Source organism: Oncorhynchus mykiss, chromosome 18, assembly GCF_013265735.2.
Source record: "Oncorhynchus mykiss isolate Arlee chromosome 18, USDA_OmykA_1.1, whole genome shotgun sequence".
Taxonomy (NCBI): domain Eukaryota; kingdom Metazoa; phylum Chordata; class Actinopteri; order Salmoniformes; family Salmonidae; genus Oncorhynchus; species Oncorhynchus mykiss.
Window position 1 is genome coordinate 52944151 of NC_048582.1, and position 18645 is coordinate 52962795.

Sequence of the window (18645 nt, forward strand, 5' to 3'; positions counted from 1 at the left end):
CTAGTTTGCAGTCGGCATTCCAATTCATCCCAAAGGTCTTCAATGGGGTTGAGGTCAAGGCTCTATGCAGGCCAGTAAAGTTCTCCACACTGATCTCAACAAACCATTTCTGTATGGACCTCCCTTTGTGCAAAGTTGGCATTATCATGCAGAAACAGGAAAGAGCCTTCCCCAAACTCTTGCCACAAAGTTGGAAGCACAGAATCAATCGTCAGTAGTGAGTGTTGCAACCGAGGACAGACGATTTTTACGCGCTACGCACCTTCAGCACTCGTCTGTCCTGTTCTGTGAGCTTGTGTTGCCTACCACTTCGCGGATGAGTTGTTGCTGCTCCTAGACGTTTCCACTTCACAATAACAGTCCTTGCATTTGACTGGGGCAGCTCTAGCAGGGCAGAAATTTTATGAACTGACTTGTTGGAAAGGTGGCATCCTAGGATGGTGCCACGTTGAAAGTCACTGAGTAAGGCCATTCTACTGCCAATGTTTGTCTATGGAGATTGCATGGCAGTGTGCTTGATTTTACAAACATGGTCAGCAACGGGTGTGGCTGAAATGTCAGAATCCATCCCATCCATGAAGGGTTGTCCACATACTTTAGTATATATAGTGTATTTTACCCAGGTCTGGACATAATGTAGTGTGTGTGTGCGTGCGTGCGTGTGGATGTAGTTTGTATGTAGTGTGTGTGTGCATGCGTGTGTATGTAGTTTGTATGTAGTGTGTGTGTGCATGTGCGTTTATGTAGTGTGTGTGCAGTCTGTAACCCACTATGTAGTGGTAGCGGTGTCGAGCAGAGATTAGGTGTCCAATGAGGGATGACGTAAACATCCTGTGAGAACAGCAGCGGCAGAGGAAGTAGTCACCATGTCTGTCTGGCAACTCTGTCAACATACTGACACCTGGAGGAGAGGGGGAGAGAGAGAGGAGGGAGGCAAAGAGATGAGAAACACAGATACTAATTTCTCATCAAAAGGTAACTATGAAGTGCACATTAAACAATAACACACACTTACCGATGACAGGCTGTGTCCTGGTGGAGGCATTCAGATAGGACCACAGAGCTGTAGAGGTCATGGTGGGGTTGCTGACCTCTGACACCTGGGGTGAGGGGTCAGGGCTGACCTGGGGTGAGGGGTCAGGGGGTTTAGGGCTGACCAACAGTCGGGGGTCAGGTGAAGGGTCACCATTTATGACCTGCATTACAATGTTCAGGCCTGGAGAGACGAACCAACACACGGTTGAAAATATTAAATTATTCACAGACAGTAGTTATAGGCAAATAGTTATAAAAGTCCCAGTAACATTATTATTGACTCACCAATGGCAAAGGATCTTTCTGCAACAAAATTGTAAGTGTCTGCATCCAACTCCGTTACCTACACACACACACACAAAGACAGGTAAGCGCCAACACACGCATGCACACACATTAGTGATGCACGGGTTGACTCATAACCCGCAGTATAACCGCGGGGCGGACGGGTTTAGGGTCATTAAATATTGTATGGATAAAGGGCGGGTTGAATAAGCAGAAAACAATTCCTTAAAAAATCCATAAATGTATAATTTACATTTTTGTCATTTAGCAGACGCTCTTCTCCAGAGACTTACAGGAGCAATTAGTTAAGTGCCTTGCTCAAGGGCACATTGACAGATTTTTCACCAAGTCAGCTCAGGGGTTCAAACCAGCAACCTTTCAGTTACTGCCCAAAACTCTTAACCACTAGGCTATCTGAGTGTATTATTTAATGTGCACTTCATAGTTACCTTTTGATGAGAAATTAGTGTGTGTTTATCATCTCTCTCTTTGCCTCATTAGTGCATAAGCCTACGCTTTAGGGCCTAACTGTGTACACGCCAAATAGCCTACATGCTAATCACCAAAGGCTTTTGGGAACGGGCAGAAAAAGTTTACGTCAATCCACGGAGGCAAAAAGGACAATGTCGGAGTGAGACAATGTCGGAGTTTAATTCAATAAGAGAAAAGCTGTGAAAGGAGTGTTGAGAATAAAGAGAAGTAAGGGCCAGAAAAGTCATGTTTGAGGAAGATTTGGTGAAGTTGTAACGGAGAATGATAGTGTGATGCGTGATTATTGTGAGGCGCTATACAAGACAGGGACTTCAAATAGGCCTATGGCATGTCAAGGGAACTGTAGCCTACTGTAGCCTACTGTTCAGACGGGTTAAATGGAAACTGAAATCTGGACACTGTCTGTAGGTCTATAACCACTCACATAATCTTAACATTTTAAAATGCTACAATGTAGGCAACATTTTAACTCAGGAACAGGAGTTCCTTTCAGCATCAGTTACAGTGCCTTGCGAAAGTATTCGGCCCCCTTGAACTTTGCGACCTTTTGCCACATTTCAGGCTTCAAACATAAAGATATAAAACTATATTTTTTTGTGAAGAATCAACAACAAGTGGGACACAATCATGAAGTGGAACGACATTTATTGGATATTTCAAACTTTTTTAACAAATCAAAAACTGAAAAATTGGGCGTGCAAAATTATTCAGCCCCCTTAAGTTAATACTTTGTAGCGCCACCTTTTGCTGCGATTACAGCTGTAAGTCGCTTGGGGTATGTCTCTATCAGTTTTGCACATCGAGAGACTGACATTTTTTCCCATTCCTCCTTGCAAAACAGCTCGAGCTCAGTGAGGTTGGATGGAGAGCATTTGTGAACAGCAGTTTTCAGTTCTTTCCACAGATTCAGGTCTGGACTTTGACTTGGCCATTCTAACACCTGGATATGTTTATTTTTGAACCATTCCATTGTAGATTTTGCTTTATGTTTTGGATCATTGTCTTGACGGAAGACAAATCTCCGTCCCAGCCTCAGGTCTTTTGCAGACCATCAGGTTTTCTTCCAGAATGGTCCAGTATTTGGCTCCATCCATCTTCCCATCAATTTTAACCATCTTCCCTGTCCCTGCTGAAGAAAAGCAGGCCCAAACCATGATGCTGCCACCACCATGTTTGACAGTGGGGATGGTGTGTTCGGGGTGAGGAGCTGTGTTGCTTTTACGCCAAACATAACGTTTTGCATTGTTGCCAAAAAGTTCAATTTTGGTTTCATCTGACCAGAGCACCTTCTTCCACATGTTTGGTGTGTCTCCCAGGTGGCTTGTGGCAAACTTTAAACAACACTTTTTATGGATATCTTTAAGAAATGGCTTTCTTCTTGCCACTCTTCCATAAAGGCCAGATTTGTGCAATATACGACTCATTGTTGTCCTATGGACAGTCTCCCACCTCAGCTGTAGATCTCTGCAGGTCATCCAGAGTGATCATGGGCCTCTTGGCTGCATCTCTGATCAGTCTTCTCCTTGTATGAGCTGAAAGTTTAGAGGGACGGCCAGGTCTTGGTAGATTTGCAGTGGTCTGATACTCCTTCCATTTCAATATTAATCGCTTGCACAGTGCTCCTTGGGATGTTTAAAGCTTGGGAAATCTTTTTGTATCCAAATCCGGCTTTAAAGTTCTTCACAACAGTATCTCGAACTTGCCTGGAGTGTTCCTTGTTCTTCATGATGCTCTCTGCGCTTTTAACGGACCTCTGAGACTATCACAGTGCAGGTGCATTTATACGGAGACTTGATTACACACAGGTGGATTGTATTTATCATCATTAGTCATTTAGGTCAACATTGGATCATTCAGAGATCCTCACTGAACTTCTGGAGAGAGTTTGCTGCACTGAAAGTAAAGGGGCTGAATAATTTTGCACGCCCAATCTTTCAGTTTTGGATTTGTTAAAAAAGTTTGGAATATCCAATAAATGTCGTTCCACTTCATGATTGTGTCCCACTTGTTGTTGATTCTTCACAAAAAAATACAGTTTTATATCTTTATGTTTGAAGCCTGAAATGTGGCAAAAGGTCGCAAAGTTCAAGGGGGCCGAATACTTTCGCATGGCACTGTATATACCGTCTGTAGAAGTGCTATCTTGATCAGCATCATAAAAGATGATAGTATTTCAACCACATTAAATAATCATTCAAACTGAAATCTTAACAGAAACACGTTGGGTCGTTTTCACAGCTTTCTATTTCCTTACCACCGGTCATACTGATATAATTTGGACATCTTGCAAATAAAATCATTTTTAATTTTTTTTGTTATTGCATTTTCTCCCCGGTGTCTAAACGTCTTTGCTTCGCAAAAAAAGATGACAGAGAACTTTACCGATGTCAACTAGATGGAAGCATTCATTCTATTGATTTCTGACATTCTAGTGAGCAAGGGTTTATTAGTGTTCTAGGGCAACATATAATGACAGAGGTTGACTATCAAAATGTAGGAAATTATGAGCAGAAACACACACACACACACACACACACACACACACACACACACACACTGCTCAAAAAAATAAAGGGAACACTTAAACAACAGAGTGAAAGAGTGAAAGCTGGCGGTGCTTTCACTCTAGTGGTAGCATGAGACAGAGTCTACAACCCACACAAGTGGCTCAGGTAGTGCAGCTCATCCAGGATGGCACATCAATGTGAGCTGTGGCAAGAAGGTTTGCTGTGTCTGTCAGGGTAGTGTCCAGAGCATGAAGGCGCTACCAGGAGACAGGCCAGTACATCAGGAGACGTGGAGGAGGCCGTAGGAGGGCAACAACCCAGCAGCAGGACCGCTACCTCCGCCTTTGTGCAAGGAGGAGGGAGCACTGCCAGAGCCCTGCAAAATGACCTCCAGCAGGCCACAAATGTGCATTTGTCTGCTCAAACGGTCAGAAACAGACTCCATGAGGGTGGTATGAGGGCCCGATGTCCACAGGTGGGGGTTGTGCTTACAGCCCAACACCGTGCAGGATGTTTGTCATTTGCCAGAGAACACCAAGATTGGCAAATTCGCCACTGGCGCCCTGTGCTCTTCACAGATGAAAGCAGGTTCACACTGAGCACATGTGACAGACGTGACAGAGTCTGGAGACGCGGTGGAGAATGTTCTGCTGCCTGCAACATCCTCCAGCATGACCGGTTTGGCGGTGGGTCAGTCATGGTGTGGGGTGGCATTTCTTTGGGGGGCTGCACAGCCCTCCATGTGCTCGCCAGAGGTAGCCTGACTGCCATTAGGTACCGAGATGAGATCCTCAGACCCCTTTGTGAGACCATATGCTGGTGCGGTTGGCCCTGGGTTCCTCCTAATGCAAGACAATGCTAGACCTCATGTGGCTGGAGTGTGTCAGCAGTTCCTGCAAGAGGAAGGCATTGATGCTATGGACTGGCCCGCCCGTTCCCCAGACCTGAATCCAATTGAGCACATCTGGGACATCATGTCTCGCTCCATCCACAGACTGTCCAGGAGTTGACGGATGCTTTAGTCCAGGTCTGGGAGGAGATCCCTCAGGAGACCATCCGCCACCTCATCAGGAGCATGCCCAGGCGTTATAGGGAGGTCATACAGGCACGTGGAGGCCACACACACTACTGAGCCTCATTTTGACTTGTTTTAAGGACATTACATCAAAGTTGGATCAGCCTGTAGTGTGGTTTTCCACTTAAATTTTGAGTGTGACTCCAAATCCAGACCTCCATGGGTTGATAAATTTGATTTCCATTGATAATTTTTGTGTGATTTTGTTGTCAGCACATTCAACTATGTAAAGAAAAAAGTATTTAATAAGAATATTTCATTGATTCAGATCTAGGATGCGTTATTTTAGTGTTCCCTTTATTTTTTTGAGCAGTGTACATACATATAAATATATACACACACATATATACACACACATATACATATACACACACACACACACACACACACACACATACATACATACATAGATTTTTTTTATTTTTTTATTTAACCTTTATTTAACCAGGTAGGCAAGTTGAGAACAAGTTCTCATTTACAATTGCGACCTGGTCAAGATAAAGCAAAGCAGTTCGACATATACAACAACAGAGTTACACATGGAATAAAACAAACATACAGTCTATAATACAGTAGAAAAATAAGTCTATATACAATGTGAGCAAGTGAGGTGCGATAAGGGAGGTAAAGGCAAAAAAAGGCCATGGTGGCGAAGTAAATACAATATAGCAGGTAAAACACTGGAATGGTTGATTTGCAGTGGAAGAATGTGCAAAGTAGAGATAGAAATAATGGGGTGCAAAGGAGCAAAATAAATAAATAAATACAGTAGGGAAAGAGGTAGTTGTTTGGGCTAAATTATAGATGTGCTATGTACAGGTGCAGTAATCTGTGAGCTTCTCTGACAGCTGGTGCTTAAAGCTAGTGAGGGAGATAAGTGTTTCCAGTTTCAGAGATTTTTGTAGTTCGTTCCAGTCATTGGCAGCAGAGAACTGGAAGGAGAGGTGGCCAAAGGAAGAATTGGTTTTGGGGGTGACCAGGGAGATATACCTGCTGGAGAGCGTGCTACACGTGGGTGCTGCTATGGTGACCAGCGAGCTGAGATAAGGGGGGTAAAGTTTACCTAGCATGGTCTTGAAAATGACCTGGAGCCAGTGGGTTTGGCGACGAGTATGAAGCGAGGGCCAGCCAACGAGAGCATACAAGTCGCAGTGGTGGGTAGTATATGGTGCTTTGATGACAAAACAGATGGCACTGTGATAGACTGCATCTTATTTATTGAGTAGGGTATTGGAGGCTATTTTGTAAATGACATCGCCGAAGTCGAGGATTGGTAGGATGGTCAGTTTTACAAGGGTATGTTTGGCAGCATGAGTGAAGGATGCTTTGTTGCGAAATAGGAAGCCAATTCTAGATTAAACTTTGGATTAGTGATGTTTGATGTCAGTCTGGAAGGAGAGTTTACAGTCTATTTGTAGTTGTCAACATATTCTAAGTCAGAGTCGTCCAGAGTATTGATGTTGGACAGGCGGGCATGTGCAGGCAGCGATCGGTTGAAGAGCATGCATTTAGTTTTACTTGTATTCAAGAGCAATTGGAGGCCACGGAAGGAGAGTTGTATGGCATTGAAGCTCGCCTGGAGGGTTGTTAACACAGTACATACATATATATATATACACATATATAAATACACATATATACATACATACATATATATACACACACATACATTCATACATATATATATATATATATATACACACACACACACACACACACACACACACACATATATATACACACACACACACACACACATATACACACACACAGTTGAAGTCGGAAGTTTACATACTCTTAGGTTGGAGTCATAAAAACTTGTTTTTCAACCACTCCACAAATTTCTTGTTAAAAAACTATGGTTTTGGCAAGTCGGTTAGGACATCTACTTTGTGCATGACACAAGTACTTTTTCCAACAATTGTTTACAGACAGATTATTTCACTTATAATTCACTGTATCACAATTCCAGTGGGTCAGAAGTTTACATACACTAAGTTGACTGTGCCTTTAAACAGCTTGGAAAATTCCAGAAAATGATGTCGTGGCTTTAGAAGATTCTGTTAGGCTAATTGATATAATTTGAGTCAATTGGAGGTGTATCTGTGGATGTACTTCAAGGCCTACCTTCAAACTCAGTGTCTCTTTGCTTGACATCATGGGAAAATCAAAAGAAATCAAGACTCCACAAGTAGACCTCCACAAGTCTGGTTCATCCTTGGGAGCAATTTCCAAACGCCTGAAGGTACCGCGTTCATCTGTACAAACAATAGTACGTAACCGGCATACTGCTCAGGAAGGAGATGTGTTCTGTCTCCTAGAGTTGAACGTACTTTGGTGCGAAAAGTGCAAATCAATCCCAGAACAACAGCAAAGGACCTTGTGAAGATGCTGGAAGAAACAGGTACAAAATTATCTATAGCCACAGTAAAACGAGTCCTATGTAGACATAACCTGAAAGGCTGCTCAGCAACGAAGAAGCCACTGCGCCAAAAAAACCAGACTTACAGTTTGCCACTGCACATGGGGACAAAGATCTTACTTTTTGGAGAAATGTCCTCTGGTCTGCTGAAACAAAAATAGAACTGTTTGGCCATAATGACCATCGTTATGTTTGGAGGAAAAAGGGGGATGCTTGCAAGCCGAAGAACACCATCCCAACCGTGAAACACGGGGGTGGCAGCATCATGTTGTGGGGGTGCTTTGCTGCAGGAGGGACTGGTGCACTTCACAAAATAGATGGCATCATGAGAAAGGAAAATTATGTGGATATATTGAAGCAACATCTCAAGACATCAGTCAGGAAGATAAAACTTGGTCGCAAATAGGTCTTCCAAATGGACAATGACCCCAAGCATAATTCCAAACTTGTGGCAAAATGGCTTAAGGACAACAAAGTCAAGGTATTGGAGTGGCCATCACAAAGCCCTGACCTCAATCCCATAGACAATTTAAAGGCAATCCTACCAAATACTAATTGAGTGTATGTAAACTTCTGACCCACTGGGAATGTGATGAAAGAAATAAAAGCCTAAATTAATAGCAGTGATCCTAACTGACCTAAAACAGGGAATTTTTTACTAGGATTAAATGTCAGGAAACTGACTTTAAATGTATTTGGCTTAGGTGTATGTAAACTTCTGACTTCAACTGTACATACATATATATTAGAGCATTCGGAAAGTATTCAGACCCCTTCAGCTTTTCCACATTTTTGTAAAAACAAAATTTTTTGCAAAAACACGTTTGTGGAAATGATTTCCCCCCCCAAAAAAAATCTCACATTTACATAAGTACATAAGCATTTTTTACTCAGTACTTTGTTGAAGCACCATTGGCAGCGATTACAGCCTTGTGTCGTCTAAGGTATGACGCTACAAGCTTGACACTACTGTATTTGGGGAGTTTTTCACATTCTTCTCTGCAGATCCTCTCAAGCTCTGTCAGGTTGGATGGGGAGCGTCGCTGCACAGCTATTTTCAGGTCTCTCCAGAGATGTTAGATCAGGTTGAAGTCCGGGCTCTGGCTGGGCCACTCACGGACATTGAGACTTGTCCCCAAGCCACTCCTGTGTTGTCTTGGCTGTGTGCTTAGGGTCGTTGTCCTGTTGGAAGGTGAACCTTCTCCCCAGTCTGAGGTCCTGAGCAGGTTTTCAAGGATCTCTCCGTACTTTGCTCCATTCATCTTTCCCTCGACCCTGATTCGTCTCCCAGTCCCTGCCACTGAAAAACATCCCCACAGCATGATGCTGCCACCACCATGTTTCACCGTAGGGATGTTATTGGCCAGGTGATGATCGGTGCCTGGTTTCCTCCAGAAGTGACACTTAGTTTTCAGGCCAAAGGGTTCAATATTGGTTTCATCAGACCAGATAATCTTGTAGGTGTAGTCTTTTAGGTGCCTTTTGGCAAACTCCTAGCAGGCTGTCATGTGCCTTTTACTGAGGAGTGGTTTTCGTCTGGCCACTCTACCATAAAGGCCTGATTGGTGGAGTGTTGCAAAAATGGGAGAACCTTCCCAAAGGACAACTATCTCCACAGAGGAACTCTGGAGCTCGGTCATAGTGAATCGCACTATTGTTTTTGGTCACCTCCCTGACCAAGGCCCTGTCCCCCGATTGCTTAGTTTGGCAGTGCAGCCAGCTTTAGGAAATGTCTCGGTGGTTCCAAACGTCTTCCATTTAAGAATGATGATGGCCACTGTGGGGACCATCAATGCTGCAGACATTTTTTGGTACCCTTCCCCAGATTTGTGCCTTGACACAATCCTGTCTCGGAGCTCTATGAACAATTCCTTAGACCTCATGGCTTGGTTTTGCTCTGAAATACACGGTCAACTGTGGGACCTTATACAAACAGATGTTTCCCTTCCAAACCATGTCCAATCAATTGAATTTACCACAGGTGGACTCCAATCAAGTTGTAGAAACATCTCAAGGATGATCAATGGAAACAGGATTCACCAGAGCTCAATTTCGAGTCTCATAGGATAAGGTCTGAATACTTATGTAAATAAGGTATCTGGTTTTTTTTTAATACATTTGCAAAATTTTCCAAAGATAACCGTTTTCGTTTTGTCATTATGGGCTATTGTTGTGTAGATTGATGAAGATTATTTAAATCCATTTTAAGGCAAAATGTGGAAAAAGTGAAGGGGTCTGAATACTTTCCCAATGCACTGTATATTCCGTCATCCCCCCGCACGCACGGACACACACACACCTCAGCCTCTCCATATCCCATGGTCTTCTCCAGCTTCAAGGCAGCTCTCCTCAACTTCTTATGGAGCTGGTTCCCTTTGGGGACAACCACTGTCTTCAGCGACCTCTGTCAATGGACACACGGGCACAAACACGTTACTCAAGCAGGCTACATGCCCACACAACACACACATTACACAGGCAGACCACACACACACACTTTAATGTTGACACTCATGCACATTAACATAAGTCCATATATTGTATATACTCGCGCCACATGGGTCATTCCAACTCAAAAGTACAAGAAAGAGGATTGACAACCACCATCTCAGATTGCTCTGAAATCGTTTCTGTAGTTAGAAACCGATAAGATTACTGCAACATTTTGAAATATAATTAGATCTATGATCAATTATGCTAATTGATTGCACCCAAATATTCATAGAATATTCAATAAATATAGTACTTAACAATGAGTAAGACATGAGGAATCCCCAAAAATTTTAAAAAGACACTCATGGATCCCCCCACACCAATCCCACCCCAAAAAACAGTATACAGTATAATTTTCCTTGTCTGACAAGTAGTATATGGGCAGCATTTAGCCAAGTGGTTAGAGCGTTGGGCCAGTAACCAAAAGGTTGCTAGATCGAATCCCCGAGCTGACAAGGTAAAAATCTGCCAAGGTAAAAATCTAAATAAATTTAGAGCTGCGACTCGCACTATTGTTTATTCCCAGTGAATTATTTGGTCATAGTTTTTTACCCGTTCAGAGAAATTTGTCATTGTAGTTATTAGGTTTATGTCCCATCATACATCCTGATATGACCAGATTCTGATCACTAGATGGTGGTCATTGGAAAAGTTATGACAGCAATCCATGCGTTGGTTTTGTTTACCTGTCCATTGTCGGCTACCGATCACACAGTCGTACAGAACAGCTGATGCTCTCATGCTCTCAGTGTTGCTTGCCTCGAAGCTAGCATAGAAGTAATTTAGCTCGTCTGGTAGGCTCGTGTCACTGGGCAGCTCGCGACTGTGCATCCCTTTGTAGTTTGTAATAGTTTGCAAGCCCTGCCACATAAGACGCGCATCAGAGCCAGTGTAGTATGATTCAATCTTAGCCCTGTATTTACGCTTTGCTTGTTTGGTGGTTCGTTGCAGGGCATAGCAGGTTTTCTTGTATGGTTCCGGGTTAGAGTCCCGCACCTTGAAAGCGCCAGCTCTACGCTTTAGCTCAGTGCGGAATGTTGCCTGTAATCCATGGCTTCTGGTTGGGGTATGTACGTCAGTGGGGACGACGTCCTCAATGCACTTATTGATAAAGCCAGTGACTGATGTGGCGTACTCCTCAATGCCATCGGAAGAATCCCGGAACATGTTCCAGTCTGTGATAGAAAAACATTCCTGTAGTTTAGCATCTGCTTCATCTGACCACTTTTTTATAGACCGAGTCACTGGTGCTTCCTGCTTTTATTTTTGCTTGTAAGCAGGAATCAGGATGATAGAGTTGTGGTCGGATTTACCAAATGGAGGGTGAGGGAGTGCTTTGTACGCGTCTCTGTGTGTGGAGTACAGGTAATCTAGAATTTTTTTTTTCCCTCTGGTTGCACATTTAACATGCTGATAGAAATTTGGTAAAACTGATTTAAGTTTCCCTGCATTAAAGTCTCCGGTCACTAGGAGCGCCACCTCTGGTTGAGTGGTTTCCTGTTTGCTTATTTCCTTATACAGTTGACTGAGTGCGGTCTTAGTGCCAGCACCCGTCTGTGGTGGTAAATAAACAGCCACGAAAAGTATAGCTGAAAACTTTCTAGGCAAGTAGTGTGGCCTGCAATTTATCACAATATACTCTACTTCAGGCGATTCAAATCTAGACTTCCTTAGATTTCGTGTACCAGCTGTTGTTTAAAATATGTACAGACGCTCCTCTTGCAAATAACCGGGATGTCGGCCCTGTGTGTGTTTTATGCGTCACCCTTGTTGTAGAAAAAATCTTTGTCTAATCCGAGGTAAGTGATCGCTGTCCTGATATCCAGAAGCTCTTTTTTGCCTTAAGATACGGTTGCAGAAACATTATGTACAAAATAAGTTACAAATAACGCGAAAAAACCCCACATAATAGCACAATTGGTTGGGCCATTTCTTCCGGCGCCATTTTAGACAACATTTAAGCACTCACTTTTACGTTTTTTTTTTTTTTATAATTTTTTGAAACAAGTACATTTTTCCATTTCACTTCACCAATTTGGACTATTTTGTGCATGTCCATTACATGAAATCCAAATAAAAATAGTTTTAAATTACAGGTTGTAATGCAACAAAATAGGAAAAACGACAAGGGAGATGAATACTCTTGCAAGGCACTGTATTACCTCAATTACCTCGACTAACCGGTACCCCCTGTATATAGCCTCACTACTGTTATTTTATTGTTGCTCCTTAAGTATTTTTTTTATTTATTTTTATTTTTTTATGTAAGTTTAGTTTATTTCAGTAAATACTTTATCACTTTTTTCCCCTAAAACGGCATTGTTGGTTAAAGGCTTGTAAGTAACCATTTCACTGTACCTGTTGTATTCGGCTCATGTGACAAATAACATATGATTTGAAATCCCATTGTGCTCTCTACTCTGAATATCTGGAAACATCTGTCAGCATTTTACACTTTCTGCCCATTCTCTTTTAAGCCCAATTTGTAACAACCATCTATTTATACCCGCCAAGCTTGACCAGGCTATTGTTTGTGGCGGGAGAGAGTGGAATGTTTCAAATATTTATTTTTAGATGGGACCTTTGCCAGTTTGAATGATCTTGGAGCAAAATGTAATTGGCCTCAATCAAATCTTTTCCGCTATTTCCAAGCTCAAAATTTTGTTTGTTCTCAGTTTCCTACCTTTCCTCAATCACCTCCTAACACACTATTAGAAGGAATCGTTTCGCTCCCGCAGATTCGGGGAGGTATGATCTCGGGACAAGAACTTGAGCTGAAGATGACTGGTGGGGAAGAGGCCCTTCTTCGGGTTCACTCTACATCTTTCTGTACTCGGTTACATTTTAATTCAGTTCAAAGTTTTCTGTATTTCATTTTTTTTATACATTTGCAAAAATTTCTAAAAACACATTTTCACTTTGCCATTATGGGGTATTGTGTGTGTGTATGGATCAAAATCTATTTAATCAATTTTGAAATCAGGCAGTAACAAAATGTGGTCTAAATACAAGTCTAAATACATTTCCTACCTGCCAATGTGACAGACTGATTTCAATGTGACATCATTAACCTCTGAACAGAAGTCAGAGTGTCAGTAGTGAAAGTAGAGAAAAGGTCATTGCATACTAGGGTGTGTGTGGTTTTGGGGAACTGTCCGTTAAAAAGCTTGTGACTGGAAACCACAGGGATGCTCCGTGGCCTAACAGCAGGATGATAAGAGGAAGTGGCACCAACAGCGGTTGAGACTGTCACAACTCCTGGGTCATGGTTTGCAAATTAACCTGTCTTAATAAGGGTCAGTGGAAAGTGCTGTGTCATGTTAGTCGAAAACTACTGAAGTATACTGTATCACTGTATAGGCGGGGGGAGCTTTGCTTGGATATAAAAGAGTGCTGCGCCACTCGAAAGGCACGTATTCAGCTGTTGCATCTTTTGGTATTAAACAATTGAACTTCACTTTGAGTTGACTCGTGGTAAACAAGTTCATTGCATATTGAATAAAACATATCACTATGAATGACGAGTTACGTAGTACTCTATATAATCTGAGTGATAAATCACCTGGTACTCTACATAACCTAAGTGGCTATTCACCTGGTACTCCATTATACTCTGAGTGACTAATCAACTTGTACTGGAGATTCTTCATTAATCTTGCAATTATGTCCAGGACCAGGGTTAATCAGTGTCCGGGAAACCACCACTATAGAGCCTAAATGGCTAGTCACCTGGTCCTATATGCCCTGAGTGACTACAGTAGTTACATGTTACTATATACACTGATTGATGAGTCGTCTGGTACTCTATATAGTCGGAGTGACTATTCACCTACTACTCTATATACTCAGCGCGACTAGTCACCTGGGCCTGGTTTTCCCCTCATAATTTCCCTTAAAGTTTCTTTAACTTTAAGTCAGTTGCACAAATCATTTGAAGGTGAATTTCCCCCTTAAATTAAGTGAAAGGTTAAGGGTGGCCATAACATTCCCTTAACTGCTTCATTTAGTATGGATATCAATGTAAACAGCATTTGTGAAGGTGAATGTGTCATTCACCCTATTCCAACGAAACTACTGAAAGAGCTGCTTCCTGTGCTTGGCCCTCCTATGTTGAACATAATAAATGGCTCCCTATCCACCAGATGTGTACCAAACTCACTAAAAGTGGCAGAAATAAAGCCTCTCTTGAAAAAGCCAAACATTGAACAAGAAAATATAATAAACTAAAATTGGCCTATTTCGAATCTCCCATTTCTCTCAAAACTCTTAGAAAAGCTGTTGCGCAGCAACTCACTGCCTTCCTGAAGACAAACAATGTATACACGAAACACTTCAGGCTAGTTTTAGACCCCATCACAGCACTGAGACTGCACTTGTGAAGGTGGTAAATTACTTTTTAATGGTGTCAGACCAAGGCTCTTTATCTGTTGTCATGCTCCTAGACCTTAGTGCTGCTTTTGATATCATTGATCATCACATTCTTTTGGAGATTGGAAACCCAAATTGGTCTACACGGACAAGTTCTGGTCTGGTTTAGATCTTATCTGTCGGAAAGATATCAGTTTGTTTAAGTAGATGGTTTGTCCTCTGACAAATCAACTGTAAATTTCGGTGATCCTCAAGGCTCCCTTTTAGGACCACTATTCGTTTCCCTTTTTATTTTACCTCTTGGGGATGTCCTTCAGAAACAGAACGTTAACTTTCACTGCTATGCGGACGACACACAGCTGTACATTTCGATGAAACATGGTGAAGCCCCAAAATTGCCCTCCCTGGAAACCTGTGTTTCAAACATAAGGAAGTGGATGGCGGCAAATGTTCTAACTTTAAAAAGACCAAACAGAGATGCTAGTTCTAGGTCCCAAGAAACAAAGAGATCTTCTGTTGAATCTTGATGGTTGTACAGTCATCTCAAAAAAACCGAAGGACCTCGGCGTTACTCTGGACCCTGATCTCTCTTTTGACGAACATATCAAGACTGTTTCGAGGACAGCTTTTTTCCATCTACGTAACATTGCAAAAATCTGAAACTTTCTCTCCAAAAATTTAGAAAAAAGAATCCATGCTTTTGTCACTTCTAGATTAGACTACTGCAGTGCTCTACTTTCCGGCTACCCAGATAAAGCACTAAATAAACTTCAGTTAGTGCTAAACACGGCTGCTAGAATCTTGACAAGAACCCTAAAATTTGATCATATTACTCCAGTGCTAGCCTCTCTACACTGGCTTCCTGTTAAGGCAAGGGCTGATTTCAAGGTTTTACTGCTAACCTACGAAGCATTACATGGGCTTGTGCTTACCTATCTTTCCGATTTGGTCCTGCCGTACATACCTACACGTACGCTACGGTCACAAGACGCAGGCCTCCTTACTGTCCATATAATTTCTAAGCAAACAGCTGGAGGCAGGGCTTTCTCCTATAGAGCTCAATTTTTATGGAATGGTCTGCCTATCCATGTGAGAGAAGCAGACTCGTTCTCGACATTTAAGTCTTTATTGAAGACTCATCTCTTCAGTAGGTCCTATTATTGAGTGTAGTCTGGCCCAGGAGTGTGAAGGTGAATGGAAAGGCACTGGAGCAACAAACCGCCCTTGCTGTCTCTGACTGGCCTCTCTCCACTGGGATTCTCTGCCTCAAACCCTATTACGGGGGCTGAGTCACTGGCTTACTAGTGCTCTTCCATGCCGTCCCTAGGAGGGGTGCGTCACTTGAGTGGGTTGAGTCACTGACGTGATGTTCCTGTCTGGTTTTGCGCCCCCTCAGGCTTGTGCGGTGGAGGAGATCTTCATGGACTATACTCAGCCTTGTCTCAGGGTAGTAAGTTGGTGGTCTGTTAATATCCCTCTAGTGGTGTGGGGGCTGAGCTTTGGCAAAGTGGGGTAGGGTTATATCCTGCCTGTATGGCCCTGCCTGGGGGTATCGTCGGACGGGGCCACTGTCTCGACCCTTCCTGTCTCAGCCTCCAGTATTTATGCTGCAATAGTTTGTGTCAGGGGGCTAGAGTCAGTCTGTTATATCTGCAGTATTTCTCCTGTCTTATCCAGTGTCCTGTGTGAATTTAAGTTCTCGCTCTCTCAAGACAGCAGGTGTGGTAGAGATACTCTGAATGATCGGCTATGAAAAGCCAAGTGACATTTACTCCTGAGATGCTGACTTGTTGCACCCTCTACAACCACTGTGATTACATGAACATTTGAACATCTTGGCCATGTTCTGTTATAATCTCCACCCAGCCCAGCCAGAAGAGGACTGGCCACCCCTCATAGCCTGGTTCCTCTCAAGGTTTCTTCCGAGGTTCCTTCCTTTCTAGGGAGTTTTTCCGAGCAACCGTGCTTCTACACCGGCATTGCTTGCTGTTTGGGGTTTTAGGCTGATGTAAGAAGGGCTTTATAAATACATTGATTCATCTGCTCGGGTTACAAAAGGAAAACATCAACCAGCTAGCTATTTAGCTAAACGATGGAAGGTGCACAATCCATGGCACAATCCTCTGCATGGTTTGTATCTTCTGAAGCAATTTGGTTATCCTGTCTTGATTGTAGAAGTTTTATTTTGCTATCTCACAAAATTAAAGGCATCTCTTTGATGAGACGTTTAGTAAGTGAATCAGGCCGTCTCCACGGTAACCAGATACACTTTCTGTCATACATGCCTTCAAATTACCGTAAAGCCCCTTAACTATGCCCTTAAGGAAATATTTGAGGGTCTCTAGGCTACGCCTTTGAACAATTCCCTTAGGTAAGGGAATATTATTCCTTAACTTTTAAGATGTTTTATGCAACCGGGCTCTGGTATTTATATAATCTGAGTGACTATTCACCTACCCGTGTTGTGTTCGAGACCAGCTAAAGCGAGACCGATTCAAGACCAAGACCGGAGCAAATTGAGTCTAAGTCAAGACCAAGGAGGGGGACAAGGGGACTGAGACACAGTCAAGACCGAGACCAGAAAAATGCAAATCCAATTCAAGACCATGATAAGAGCTCAAAATGTCCGGTATTTTTGTGTTCATATTTCAAAAGAACATATGGATTCTTTAGACATTCAGAATAGTGAAAATATTCTGAGGGAAAATAGAGCCACTGTACAAATGATTACCAATCCAAACACAGTAGGAGCAATGGGCCTTTACACCTTCAGAGAAAGGCTCAGGATTTATAAAATGATGATACAAATTATTTCATATTATGTTCTGATTTAATCTCTTCAGTTTTTGTTGGAAAGGAAAGAATAAAAAATACATTCTCTTTGCTGGTCTCTGGGGAGATAAAATCTAGCTTTCTAAGCCAGCCATGAGCTAGGCCATCATATGCTAGATAGAAGGCAAAGGTTAAATTTCAAGTGATCAACTGGTGAGTGTAACTGAGAATTTTTTATTGCAGATCGCCTGCTGTTAGCCATCTCTTTGAAAATAACTTGTGTGTGAAACATGGTTGCATTTAAACTTTAGGACACCGGTTACTTTGTGTGTTAAATGTTTTTTTTTTGCTTAGCCTATTGGCTGTGTTTTTGCATTCTTATGATTGGGACCTACTGGCTTATTATGTTAATGTGAACGGACTGCTTATCCTTTAGCATCATGCAGTGTGTGACTGTGGTCTTTCCATTAGCCCTATGCAGTGGTGTCTGGGGAAGTGAGTAAACTCGAATTTTGCCAAAAATACCCCGAAAAGGCACCCTGTGTGAAAAACCCAGGTTTTTTTCACTCTCAAAATCACACCTGTGTCCACCCAGGCCCACCCATGCCTACACCTCTGATGCAAACAGCTCATGATGACCGAATTGGCTCTCTCAAATAGCTTACAAACCAACACTTTGGATCAAACTTTTTCAATAGCTGGTTTGCATACCCATTGTTACCTTAATTAGCATTTACTGGTAGACAGCGTAAGTTGAAAAGTATTTCCTACCCTACCGGCTACAGAAGTCATTATTCTGTGAGCTGCTCCATGTTAAAGCCAGTTGAGCTGAGCGCTCTTGCTGCCTGCAAATTATATTCCGCTGAAACTTGGCTGTGTGTGCAGCACCCATGTCAATAAATTTCACGTGCTTTGCAATTGTGTAGGCTACATTATGGATGATTTCTCTATTATACTACATAATTGATAAGTAGTACACCTCCACTACACTACTTTGATACGCATCAGTGGGGATTAAAAAGTGAGTATACGCAATGCCCATTGAACAAACAAAAGTGGGTATATGGCTTATACCTGCGTATACCCTCAACTAGACCACTGGCCCTTTGTGTTTTACAAAAAGTGTAGTCTCCTACATTAGTGCTCTGGTGTTACGGTCCTTTCAGAATCACGAACCTGTCACATACTGAAGACCT

At 42.5% G+C, this 18645-nt stretch overlaps 1 protein-coding gene across 11 annotated transcripts in view; it reads right to left on the minus strand.

The window, feature by feature from the left end:
* The window catches only part of LOC110496850, a 96615-nt gene that overhangs the window by 25467 nt on the left and 52503 nt on the right, over positions 1-18645 (minus strand). For 10 of the 11 annotated variants that reach the window (XM_036953219.1, XM_036953224.1, XM_036953225.1 and 7 more), the window contains 4 exons: positions 10116-10220; positions 1321-1378; positions 1016-1216; positions 771-901 (listed from right to left, as the gene is read on the minus strand). In XM_036953219.1, coding sequence (XP_036809114.1) covers positions 771-901; positions 1016-1216; positions 1321-1378; positions 10116-10220 — 495 coding nt within the window. The remainder of the gene's footprint in view (positions 1-770; positions 902-1015; positions 1217-1320; positions 1379-10115; positions 10221-18645) is intronic. The other variant, XM_036953222.1, reaches the window with a different exon arrangement.